Source organism: Paramisgurnus dabryanus, chromosome 13 (assembly GCF_030506205.2).
Source record: "Paramisgurnus dabryanus chromosome 13, PD_genome_1.1, whole genome shotgun sequence".
NCBI lineage: Eukaryota > Metazoa > Chordata > Actinopteri > Cypriniformes > Cobitidae > Paramisgurnus > Paramisgurnus dabryanus.
The window spans coordinates 14,886,670-14,900,129 of NC_133349.1; the positions used below are offsets into that span (position 1 = coordinate 14,886,670).

The 13,460-nt window shown below is 38.2% G+C and overlaps 1 protein-coding gene across 5 annotated transcripts; it reads left to right on the plus strand.

Moving 5' to 3' along the window:
* Positions 1-233: 233 nt before the first annotated feature.
* Positions 234-10,588, plus strand: slc45a4b (solute carrier family 45 member 4b). Of its 5 annotated transcripts, none has more exons than XM_065298245.2 (8): positions 234-325; positions 2,411-3,020; positions 5,335-5,523; positions 5,713-5,892; positions 6,039-7,129; positions 7,397-7,496; positions 7,950-8,161; positions 9,014-10,588. In XM_065298245.2, exons 2-8 carry the CDS (start codon positions 2,768-2,770, stop codon positions 9,377-9,379), a joined length of 2,391 nt encoding a protein of 796 aa, XP_065154317.1. In that variant the 5' UTR covers positions 234-325; positions 2,411-2,767; the 3' UTR covers positions 9,380-10,588. The 5 variants fall into 5 exon arrangements, with proteins under 5 accessions (XP_065154317.1, XP_065154321.1, XP_065154319.1 ...); XM_065298249.2 differs by lacking the exon at positions 234-325 and adding an exon at positions 341-451; XM_065298247.2 differs by lacking the exon at positions 234-325 and adding an exon at positions 469-1,304.
* Positions 10,589-13,460: the final 2,872 nt, after the last annotated feature.

The window sequence follows — 13,460 nt, forward strand, 5'->3', positions numbered from 1 at the left end:
CAGATAGCCTACTAAACTAAACTTATGTCAAACCGTTTTAAACGTTCAGGCTACGCTTTCTCAAGCCAACATAAAGTTTGTCTTCAAACTTTACTATCTAGTTTTTAGTTGAGACACCTCAAACAAGTGTTTTAGTCTAGAATTTTAGCCTTAAGCCATGTCTGTAAAACCGGCGGAATGAGTCTTAATAGTTTTAGCTGAGAGATTCTGACAGCAACGAGCGATATTATTTACGAGGGGGGATTTAGAGCGTAACGACTGGCAACCTCAAGCAGACAATAGATGCCGTAGTAGCCTACATCCGCGACCTGATACAGGAGAGCAGGTACATTTCGCTCAACGCTCATTAACAACTTACTTCTTTCACTTGTGGTTGCACGGTTTCTTCCTTTATCCATAAATGAAGACGACTTTTATGAATCGACCCGCTCGTCGTGCTCGGGAATTTAAGGTATCTGCTTGATTTACAGTACCAGCAAGTTAATTAGCAGGCTAGCAGTCCGGCTAACAGACTGTGTAACCATTAAGCAGACAGATTATACGTGGAAAGTTTAGCGAAACCCAAACGTTTGCTTCTTGGTTTTCCATATTTCGAGTCCGATCACTTCAACCTTACAGGCGATACAGTTGGCAACATGATTTACTCGTGTATGATGTTAAATACGTGCAACACCAAACAGATGAAAGCACATGACTGCATGCAACAGTCTGATGACCTGGCAATCCTAGGAAAATCACAGGGAAAATGTTGTGATTGGTAGTTTTATTCTCATTTATTTTAACCAGAGAGGTTGTTCGTATGTTTAATGCTGGTATCTAACCGTGTTGTTCGAAGATGTCTAGGTGTAACGTTTGGTATCCAGGCGTACATCCAGTCACAAACAGGAAACGGTACGCGTTTAGGCACAACCTGTTCTCCCATCAAAGGCTGTCACCTATTTAAAGGTTTAAGCACACCGTGCCCTAAAGGACTGCATACTGTAATGGGCCTGACTAGCACGTTTTAGTACTCTAACGTTACGTCCTCGTCTTCTAAAGACGATTTGTCTGTCATACATATAGTATTGTCATTTCTCTACTACTGTAGATCCAAGCAGGTGTCTGTTTGTTGGTTCACCTGGGTTTGGTGACATCAGCTTGCGCGGTAATGCTGGGATTGGGACTTGGACATGGCTGTACCTGCCAGAACCTAGTGGGTGTAGCCTTATCAGAAAAGTGCACACGCACAGGGCAGTTATCAAGTATGTTTCATGTAGTCAGAAACTGAAAGACATGATATTTCAGTCCTGTCTCTGTCTGTGCGCGTAAGTTTCTTCTGTGGTCTTACTTCTGACGTATGGTTTAAATTTTTGTCTTTAAAAAAACAACATTTAAAAAACACTTAAAAAAAACAATGTTTAATATTATTGCTCTGCCATTTGGGTGAATGAAACGCATGCTACGTTACTTGAAGTACAAGGTAACAGTTATGTCTTACAATTGTCTTAAGTATGTGCGACACATGTAACTTAATGTTGTAGCATTCCAGGTTATTTATGTTGGAATGATGTATAATATGATTTTCAATCTGATCTATTTTATAAACCGTTTTTCAGACGTCAAACTTGCTGATGTAGAGTAGCTTTAGTCGATCACGTGATTTTGCGTTTTTTACTTTTGGATGATTACGCAATGCTTAACTTAGTCATTCTAAATGACCTTCAGACCCTCTCACAACACTGTTGGTTTAACATACGACAGTAGAGTGTAACAGCTGACTCACCTCATCACGTCATCAAGTCAAACGTTTAAATGCGTTTTAAACAGCGTTTAGTACTCAAATAAGTCAGATAGCTCTGACTTGACAGACGCGCGCACACCAATCGCGTTTACCTGAGGTGGTTACCGTGGCAACGGTAAGATGCTTGACCGCTTACCTATGTTTCACAAGCTTAAGTTATATGTGTACATTGAAATGTGTCGCTATTTATGTCAATATCGGTGTGTAAACTGGAGATATGTCGCTATTTATGATGATTCATTTCCATTTTTGATATATAACGTTAAATATAATTTGCCTAGAGATTTGACGATTGACTTTTACAGGTTGCACATAGTATAGTTTGTCATTACTATAATAGAAGATATATTCATGTCATGTTAACGTATATGATCCTTTATTAAAGCTTTTAAATACCCTCTTATTATTATTATTATTATATTATTATTATGTCTTCTATTTGTTTAGACAGACACTATTTTTTCTCTTCAGCGATTGCAGATATGCCATATAAGTCATGCTTCAGCAAAACTATATTTATGGTTAGGAATGCCAAGATTTTTCCAGTGCCTTGATCTTTCTCCCTGTCAGTTGTTATTGCCAAGATTTCTGTCTGTTACTCTCATTTTCTCATCTTATTCTCTCATCTAGATTAATAAGTAAATCCATGGAGGCACACGAAGGAACATCCACCTGTTCTGCTCTCCGTGCCTTCTCTGTATTCCCTTTTTTCCTTCAAGAAAACATGACTTGTGAGTTATACCAACAAAACTCTATATGGATTTGTGTTCATTACAAGGGTTGGTAAATCAGTCACGGAAATATAAGGAACAACATGACCTCTTTTTTGACTATGGGTTAGTGTCCTTTTAATCAAAAACCTGCTGTGGATTATGAAAGATAGGCTTGAAGGGTATAAGCAGATAAAAGGAGTTTGGACTTGTGAGAGGGAGTTGGTAAGTTAAACAGGAACCAGTCTTGGATCAAAACCCAACGTCAGCTTCGCTTATGCAGGCCGGTATGGCACCTAAAACGGCTGTTTCGGAGCCCGTTCCGGTGCTGGAGATAGCAATAATGTCTGATAAGGATCCGGATGCAGAGAGAGAAAGGGAAGAGGAGATGTCAGACGAGTCGGCAAGTGAAGATTCTGTGAATCACATCTCAAAGCGGTTATGGATCATGCACGGTGCCATCATGTTTGGGAGAGAGTTTTGCTACGCCATGGAAACAGCCCTGGTAACACCTGTGCTGTTGCAGCTAGGTAATTATTCGGCTGACATTATCCAGACACATCCAAGACACAACAATCTTTTTAAACAGTTTTTGTGAAGTTGAATTTTTGCATTCTCAGTTCTGCACTTTCTATAGATAGAGGGTTAATATGGGATAGCTTTTTTAATTAAATCCAGGCTTAAAGTCTTTTAATAATCATTGACTAAGGAAATTCCTTTGGATTTGGTAACAGCTCTCTACTGTGACAATGCCAACCATGTGTAATAGTAGTAAGGTGGAGGAATGTTTGTTTCCATGGTTGCCTGCAAAAATGGATGCGGAAGCATTGGCATGGAATGCAGGGAATGTGTAAGTGCACATTTCTATTTCTGTCATGAAGGGTAATCACAGGGTTAATTTAACAAAAGTTTTCATTTGATAGCACGTTCTCAGGCCATGTAATAGCAAAAGCAATTTTAATAGCTTTAATGGCAGAAAATATCTTTAATATCATCCAATAAACTTTAAAAAGCCAATTTCCCCGATTAAGCATATCATAGCCCAAATTACTCTATTAACCATTATTTTAATGGTGTCCCTTAAAAATGTCCTTAACTGTTCAGGTGTAGGCGTAATATGTTCAGTCCATAAAATCTTAAATAGTTTGCATAATTAAAATACGTAAAATAAAACTCTAAATAGTTTAAAGGGATAGTTTGCCCAAAAATAAAAATTATGTCATAATTTTTTCACTCTTATGTTTATAAAAACCGGTATAAATTTCTTTGTTTTGATTAACACGAATTAAGATATTTTGAGGAATGTTTGTAACCAAACCGATCTTGAGCCCCATTAACTTCTATAGTAGGAAAATTTGGTTACCACATTCTTCGGATTGATCAAAGAAATTTATACAGGTTTGTAACAACATGAAAGCAAGTCAATTATGAGGGAATTTTTGGGTGCACAATCCCTTTAATACGATCGACCATTCTTTATAGAGTAAATCATTATGTCCTAGTAAACATTAAATGCAATGTGTATTCAGGAAACCATATCTTTTAAGTTATGTCCCTTAAGGCTTTTAAGTTTTATTGCCAACAACAAACACAGGCTGATAATGTCAGAAGATGTTCTGTAGAGCTCAAATGTGTTTAATTGCATTGATGCATTTGGTTGGATGGACGTCAGTCTTTGAAGGTTTTTCCACCCATGGGTTATGATTTGGGAATTTGACATTTGACATGTCTGCATTTTCGGTTCTCCCATTCGCAGTCAGCATCTAGCCACGTGCATGACCTGTACTGCTCTCACACATTTGGAAAATCTAAAACCTTTTGAAAGAAAGGAGAAGTCTGACCAGCATTACAGTTTCCCTTGAGTAATCATGCGTTTTTGTTATGTCATCATTTCTGACACGAGTTCTAAATGCAAGACTAGGAATGTTTAACCTTTATCTGTTTTTATGTTTGGGGCCTTGGAAATACTAAAATAATAATAATATTAATCTTTAGTGAACATATGTTACTAACCTCAGTTCTGCATTTTAGGAAGGTACAAAAGTGTATCTCAGCAGTGTTGCACATTATAGCAGATAGATCTGGTATTTGTAAATTGCCATTTATATGTTTTTCATGGGGTCTCCAAAATCCCAAACAAAAGTAATCTACAGTAACATATTTATGCAAGGTGGTTGGCATGTTATCAATTTAAATTTAGTTTACGATCCGTAAACTCATAAGAATTGGAAATGAGATCAGAGTATGTTATTGCTTCATTACTATAAAGCTTAGGTCTCTACATGAAAGGTTTATGGTGTTGTAAATTCTGGGTTAATGAACTGGAGACATGTTTCATTCAAGCATAATACGCCTTATATCTTAAAGGAGCTGTACTGTATGTAACACTGACTTCTAGTGGTGGTACCCCAGTCTAAATGTAAAATATTAAAGAAGTTTTATCCTGCCTCCCTTTCACGGGTTGCCAGACACATACAGGAGCACAACTGACGATAAAAGCATACGTTTATCTGCCCATTTTACGTTTGCAATGCAAATTTGTGCAAACCCACTACATGATTAATTAATTTTTAATTTTTATATAATTATGATAATTATGATTTTATATAACTGTGATAACTGTCAACCGAGCTGTCGCAATACACCGTTGGGTAAATTAGAAATGAGCATGATCACACGGATCTAAACAAAACCAAACATTCTGACACGGAAGGCCTATTTTGAAATAAAAATAACTGGCTAAATTATTGTTTTTTTAGAGAAATTGATACGGGAGCATGTTTTCTGAATATTTACAAATGCATTTTTTATTGTTTAGTACAATTAAAAACTATGTCTTTGCAGGTCTCCCGGAGCAGTACTACAGCTTGACCTGGTTTCTCAGCCCGATCTTGGGTTTAATTTTCACACCCGTGATTGGCTCAGCAAGTGATCGTTGCACTTTAAAATGGGGAAGGAGAAGGCCTTTTATTTTGGCTCTCTGTGTGGGATTGTTAATTGGACTGGCATTATTTCTCAATGGATCTCTTATAGGTGATTTTAAAACTGTTTACTAATTTAAGAACAAATCCATACAGTGTTGCATGCAAGATTTACATGAAATTTATGTAATTGTCTCTACATTAACTTTATATAGTGAACAATTATGTCTAATTCGCTGTTGTTTAATAAATGCTTGTATATTATTTGGTCTAACAGTTTGTTTTAAATGTTTTTATCCAGGTCTGTCAGTGGGTGACGTCCCCAACAATCAAACTATTGGGATTGTTCTGACTGTGCTTGGTGTGGTGATTCTGGATTTCTGTGCTGATGCTTTAGATGGACCAATAAGAGCTTACCTCCTGGATGTGGCCGATACTGATGAACAGGATATGGCTCTAAACATCCACGCTTTCTCAGCAGGTACTTTGACGGACGCTGGAGAAAAATTTATGATGAAATGACAATTTTCTATCTACTATCCATTTAGGAGAAAGTCTCTATTTTTCATACAATCTCATTAAAAGTAATATCATGCATTTTTTTTCTTATATCTGCCTGTCTTTTAGGTCTAGGAGGTGCTGTAGGTTACATGTTTGGAGGGTTGGACTGGACCAATACCTTACTGGTTCAAGCTTTCAAGGCCCAAGAGCAGGTCCTCTTTTTCTTTGCAGCCATCATCTTTATCATTTCCACAACGCTTCATATGTTCAGCATCAATGAGCATCTATATAACCCCGCCCAGCAAGAGGAACTGAAGGATGATGATGAAGACGAGATGCCTTCTATTAAGCCCTGTAGCAGCTTTGCATCCACGCGCCTCTTTCCTCAGCTAGAACTCATTCCGGAAGAGGAGCCATTTTCAACCAATGAGGACGATCGGTCAGAGCATGAAATTCCAGAGGACTTTTTCGACATAGACTTAGTGCGAAGTAAAAGTGACTCGATTCTAGCAATGCCAGATGCTACCATAAAGCTTGATGCAGACTTAGACTTGGACCTCGAAGGCCAGTTCCTAAATGACATCGAACCAGGTCTGTTTCAGGACTTTTGGGTTCCCCGAGAGGATGTAGCAGCATCGGACTTCCATCAAAACACTAGCCAGTTTGCGCAATGCAGTGACCACCACTTAGATAAGCATGGTAGCAATGGCAAAAGTCTTCCTAGAGTAACCCATACTGGAAATGGACACAGAACGACAATTGCAGGTGCTAGTCAGGCAGGCAAAGTCGGTTTACGTCATTACGGTGCAAGTGCTGCAGTTCGTTGCCGCCACCCTTCCTTCTACCGCCAGCCATCTTTCACCTTCTCTTATCATAGACGTGGAGGCTATCAGTGGCGCCGTCGCCACGCCAACATGGGTGGACCGATCAAATCGTCACAGAGCCTGAACGACCTCGATAAAGTAGTAAAGCGGCACGGGAGGCGAAAACTGCAACCGCGGGGCATCATCACGTCTCGCAGAATTGAAGAAGATGAAGAAAGCGAGGATGAAGATGATGGTACGACTGTCAAACTGTTGTGGTTGTCCATGCTGAAGATGCCTCCACAGCTTTGGCGTCTGTGTGTTTGTCACCTTCTCACCTGGTTCTCCATGATCGCACAGGCTGTGTTTTACACTGACTTCATGGGCCAAGTTATCTATGAAGGAGACCCAACTGTAAGATATATTCAGATTTTTAAGCTATTCAATTATTTAAAACAATTTTTAAGTCTGAGTTTTAGCTTTTTTTACTTTTGTAAGCTCTACTGATGGCATGAAAATGGCAACACATAGACTGTTATCTACCAAACACGCTGCAACATTTAAAGTTACTTTACTGTATTCACAAATGTAATGAAAGATACATAAAGCAGCCATTTCCCAAGTATTGATGGATTCTGGCTTATACTTAATCAACTCCGTTGATGTGTTTTTCCAAACCAGGCTGCTGCTAACTCCACCGCCTCTCAGGACTACAATAAAGGTGTACAGATGGGCTGCTGGGGGCTTGTGATCTATGCAGCTACAGCTGCTCTCTGCTCAGGTGTGTTAAATGTGTTGCTGGTTACATTTCTACTTTCCCATTAAGTAGAGAACGTTTCAGTTTTAAGTAGGGCTGCATGATTAATCGCATGCGATTGTCACGCGCATCTCGTCAGTAAAGCCGGTTCCTTTATTAGTAGTAAATCGCCATCAGCTGCTTTCAGATGGAGCGGCATTTACTACACAGAGCCATAGTTCACTGATAAGCAGGGAAATATCGCATTCATAATCGCAGATGAATCCCATCAGATTTATCGTGCAGCCCTAGTTAAAAAAAAACAGTACTATATAATATATCTGTAACGGATTCCGCAAGGTTCTGTATTTGGCCCGTTACTCTTTTTTTTTTATGTGGGTAAGCTGAACAAGACTTTGATTTTAGCTACATACAGTTTGTGATTATGCTTGCAATTCACACTGCTGTTTAAACAATCATCAACCTTTTGTTTTTTAGATGTGCTTCAGAGGATTCTCGACAGGTACGACCTGAGCACAAAAATCATCTACATGTTGGGGACTCTAGGCTTTGCTGTTGGCACAGCCACCATGGCCATCTTTCCAAATGTATATGTTGCCATGGTGATGATAAGCACAATGGGAATGATCGTCATGAGCATGTCATACTGCCCATATTCTCTGCTGGGACAGTACCATGAAATCAAAGAGGTCTGTATCATTTAAAAACTTTTCCATATTAAGGGCTCGTTATAGTTGTGCGTAGGTCCTACGGCGTAGGTTCCGTGTCGGTTTCATTTAAACTTTTGCGTCTGCGTCAACGTGCAAACACACACACCTGGTAGGCAGTATCCACGCGTGTAACCACAGTAGCAGTGCGAAGAAGCTTGGCAAGTTTTGTTGCAGTTTGAGTTAAATCACTCCTCAACTTGGCTCATCTTTGTTTTCACCGTCGCAAACGGAAATACCTATGACGCAGTTTTCTTTTACCTGACGGGAGGGGTTCTGGTGGACCAATCACAGCGCTTGCGGTCCGCGTAGACCTGACACCTGACCTGCTGTAAAAAATTTTGCGAGGTGCACGTCAGGCTACGCAGAGCTACGGCGTAGAACTTACGCACGACTATAAATCGGGCTTTAGTGAGAATGCGTTTGCATAATGTCAAACAAAAGAGTGGATATGAAGAGCTCAGATGCAAATGCCACTAAATGCCACTAAATGCCACCTCAGTCAAAAATGAGATAATGATATTAACCAAATGCTATTGGCACATATCATACGTTGATCAAATAAATTTGCTTCAAATCCCCTTAATCTTGACCTCAGGGTACTCATAAATATCTCTTTTTTGGCATTGAGATTCTGATTAAAACAATTCTCATTTACAAGAAAACATGTCAAACGCACTTACAGATAGAGACGTTTTGCATCTAAGCTCCTCGTATATAAATAATGTATATAGAACAACTTTAACATCCTTAAAATATGTTTGCTTTAACAATGCAAAATGTTTTGAGCAGTTCTTTAACAAGCTTTTTTCATCTTTTATTTCCTTGTCATAGTATGTTCACCACAGCCCTGGTAACTCCCGGAGAGGTTTTGGCATCGACTGCGCCATCCTGACCTGTCAGGTGTACATCGCTCAGATCTCTGTTGCATCTGCACTTGGTGCGGTTGTAGATGCTGTTGGTTCGGTTAGGGTGATCCCCATGGTGGCATCAGGAGGCTCGTTTCTTGCTTTCATTGCTGCAGCGTTCCTTGTCATCTACCCAGACACTGAAGATGATGATGATGATGAAGAAGATGAGCAAGGTCCTAGCTCTATAAAGTCAAATACAGGGTCCAATAATGGTACAGAGAAAATGGGCAATCTGAAGTCAACGTCAAGGAACGGTGCAGGCAATCCAGAGGTTGAATCCTCGGTTTAAGTGTTACGACCAGAAATACATTTAAAACATTATGTAATGGTTCAATTAACAAATATAAGGTTCAAATATGTTTGGCCTGCTGATAAATACAGGCACTTTTTCTAGATTTATACACTTTTGCATAAGCTGAATGTAAGGCTGTAGATACGATACAGAGACTTTATTGGGTCGAATATGTGACTTGTGATGTTTCAAAAGCTATGTAATATTTGTAACCCACATTTTCATTTTTCAGAATGGAATGCATATTTTAGTTTTGTAAACTTTTACATAAAGTCGAGTGTACTAGTTTTACTTCACTACAGTGTAAACACCATGCTGTTTTTTTTGTTTGTGTTTTACTGCTCCACATGTACATGCCACATGCAGTGACAACCCAGTTCATGTTTGTTGTTGGTTGATTCAGTGTTAAGATACAGTATGTTGGATTAGTTTTACTGTATTTACTTCATTACACTCATTTGATCAAACACTCAGGGGAAAGCTGAACGGCTGCTGTGAGCGCAACACGCTCTCTTTAGACTTTGACTATGCACAATCCCAAAATGTTTGTTGTGTGCTAACAATTTTGGGAGTGGATTTGAGAGTTTAGTTTGATTTTCTTAGGTATATGCTATTTTTTAGGTACAAAGGGTATGAAGATTTGGCTGCCCCCCTATTCCATTGCATGAGTGTTTGGGGGTACAATGAAGAAGCGTGTTCAGCTGTTATTGCAAATCTTTCATCAGCATTACATTTCAATGACACTCTAGTAGTAGCTGTATTTTTAACAGCCAAATATAATAGGCAACTGTTTAAGGTGTAGTTTACTTATGTGGAGTTTGACACAATCTTTGAATCTGCTTCTATTTCAAGAAGACAGGACAATGGTTTATCTTCTGTAGCTGCACAAATTTCCTGACAGTGCCTATGTCATGTGTTTGTGGACTCATAAATGTAACATTGCAAAATGTTCAATGCTAATATATTGCTGGAAATTGACATCTGTTTACAGAGGTCTGTAGACTTTGTATACGGTCTCTTATACAGGACGTCTTTCTTTTTGAGTGTGTGTTTCATTAACAAGGTGTACACTTTATCTTTCCTTTTTTTTTTGCATATGTGGTACTGCTTTAAACTTTATTCTAGTGTTCGAACCAAATGGAGATTTTTATAGGTACCAGATGTTGATTTTTTTGTGTTCAATTTTGATAAAGAGTTTATCACCAACTTAAGAGTTTTCTTTCAGTGTTTGGCTGTGGTGTTATTTCAAGGCAAGGCAAGTTTATTTGTATAGCACATTTCATACACAGAGGTCATTTAAAGTGCTTTACATAGAAATGAGAAAACAATATATAACAGAGAGAAAGAAAAAAAAATAGGAGACACACGATATAATCACAATAAAAACAAAGATACATGAGAATTTAAAATAACAATTAAAGAAAATAAATGTGATTTTAATAAAAAAACAGTTTAGAAAATGTTAAAAAGAATAAAACAGGAGTAAAAGTGACTTGAGTCAAAAGTGCAGCCAGTGCAGTTGTTTCAAACAAACAAACAAAAAGATTTCTTTGTGGTTTTGGTTATTCGTAGCAAAAGCCGCAAATGACCACTAGATGGAGCAAGTGCATAAAGAAGGGGATACAGCCACAGCCAAATCTCGCGAGATGTTGGGTTTAGGGTTAGGTTGGGTCAGAGCCTTAAAGGACTCTGGGTTAAGTATTAGGTTAATGTTTTCCCACACTATTAGGCTATTTTGAAAATACAATCGCGGGAGACATTTCGGAGCCGCGGTTGCGTTTTGTTTGGGGGGGGGGGGGTGGTTCTGTTATAAAAGAATCATTCTTTCGTTACCTTATGTGCCAGCAATACCTGGCAACCCAAAGACGGCTGCAACGTGGAGGGGCGCGTTTTAATATCACTTTAGAAATGTCCTTACATGAAGAGTTATACTGGGAGTTTTTATGCGGTTGTAAATTATAATATGCATGTTTATTTGTTTGTTAATTTATTTTTTAACGCCATGCAGCTTCCAGGTCTATTACGGAGGGAACTTAATCTACTACACACAAATTAATCCAAACACAAGCCAGTATGCCACGCTTGTCCGCAGGTAAAGCAATAAAGAAGTATGAACAATGGCAGGTAGGCTAAATCGGGGGGAAACACATTTAATCCGGACAACCGTGAATCTGAAGAGAAACAAAATGTATTTCTTTTTAACACATATGCCTAAAAGCATTGTTAATGGTCCAAAAATCGGAAGATATCTGAGATAACTTGTTCTTCTTTTTTTGTTAATCCATGTATCATGCAGAATGCTTGAAGTGTGTGTGTGTGTGTGTGTGTGTGTGTGTGTGCGTGCGTGCGTGCGTGCGTGCGTGCGTGCGTGCGTGTGCGTGTGTGTGTGTGTGTGTAAGAATTACAAAAATAAGAGGCAAATGTACAGAATGTTACATTTTATTAAAATCTGATGAGGCACACGTATGCTTTATCCACAAACTTTCATCCTGACCTCCCTGTTGAAAAAAAAAACAATAAAACCATTACAGAACATTCTAAGGGTTTCCATTAAAATACCAATAGGAACCATCAGCTTTTACCATTAAAACCACTAAACTGTGTGTTTTGGGCCATATTCCATTAGAACCAATACATACCATTAGAGACCAACAAAGACCAATACACTGTATTGTGTTTAAGGGGATATTCCTTTAGAACCAATACAATTCTCAATAAAAACAATAGAATTTCTGTGATGGTTTATGTTGTTGTTTTTTTAGCAGGGCTATGTGTGTTGTCATCAAATGCAAGACTCAGACTGCAGAAGCAATGGATCACACTGATACACAATCTCTGCTTTTCATGTGTGAACAATTAATGCATCAGGACACAGCTCATCACTTAACACTTGTCAGACAATATCTCAACATGATCACATTAGAAGAAATAAAATACAAACGTGTTAATCTGTTGAGTTGGTAAATTGTGTGTTAAAACAGATCAGTAATAAAACGTGAAATTTTCTCCTCATATTCACCTACAGGTATTAGGGGCGGTTTCCTGGACAGGGTTTGTTAAGCTAGGACTAGGCCTTTAATTATGTAGCATAATTTAAGATGTTTTTACATACAAAAAAACACTACAGGTGTGGATCTTCAGACAAAACAATTTCAACAAAATATGTTAATTAAACAGGACAAGGTGTTTTTACATTAAAGCAGCTTAAACATACATTTTAGGATTTTTATACCGCCCCATGTTTAGACATGTCTTGACTCCTCAGAGCAATATTGCCTTTATGTCCCAAAAGCGTATTATGTACAGTTACGAACATTAACTGTGCTGTTCTGCGAAACCTAAACAAGAACAAAAATGTAAAAAAAAATATTTAGGTACCATGTGAACCCATCTTTTATATAATATTGATAATATTGTTAAATACAGAGTTAGTATGTTAAAAGCACAGTTTAGTTATTTGTCTCAAAATAGGAAAGTTGTATTGGGCTGAACATTTTTATTGGACCTGGCAACCCTGAAAACAACCTTGGCAATCTTGAAAGGATACAGCTACGGCTTAAATCCCGTGAAATTGTATGGTTAGGTTTGCTGGATGATTGGGATAAAAACAGCGCTCATCCGTTCAAAATTTTGGCCGTAGGCTGTACCCCTTCTAGCCACAACCGTCGAAAAGTGACATATAAAAATTTTATTCTTGTCTAAGAAAGAACTTTTTGCGCAGAATTTGTCTATTACATGGTTATATACTGTAGCACGCGTTAGTGTTTTGGCGATTTAACATAATAATCTTTAAGAACTGCTTTATGCATGGTAGTTAGTGGGCATATACCTGACTTTTCATTTTTGGAACATCAATAAATCTAATGCGTATTACTTAATAATATGCTATCCTTGTCATTTTATTTATTCCAATACCAATATTTAAGGTTGGAAACTTATCAGATCGGTCCTGACTAAAATAATGTGCTGTACTTGTAACTTTCGACAATTTGCTGCTAATATTAAACGCATTTATGATGACAATGATTGTCCATCTAAATAATGCATTATCTGCGTAGTAAATACGCTGTCAGTGTTA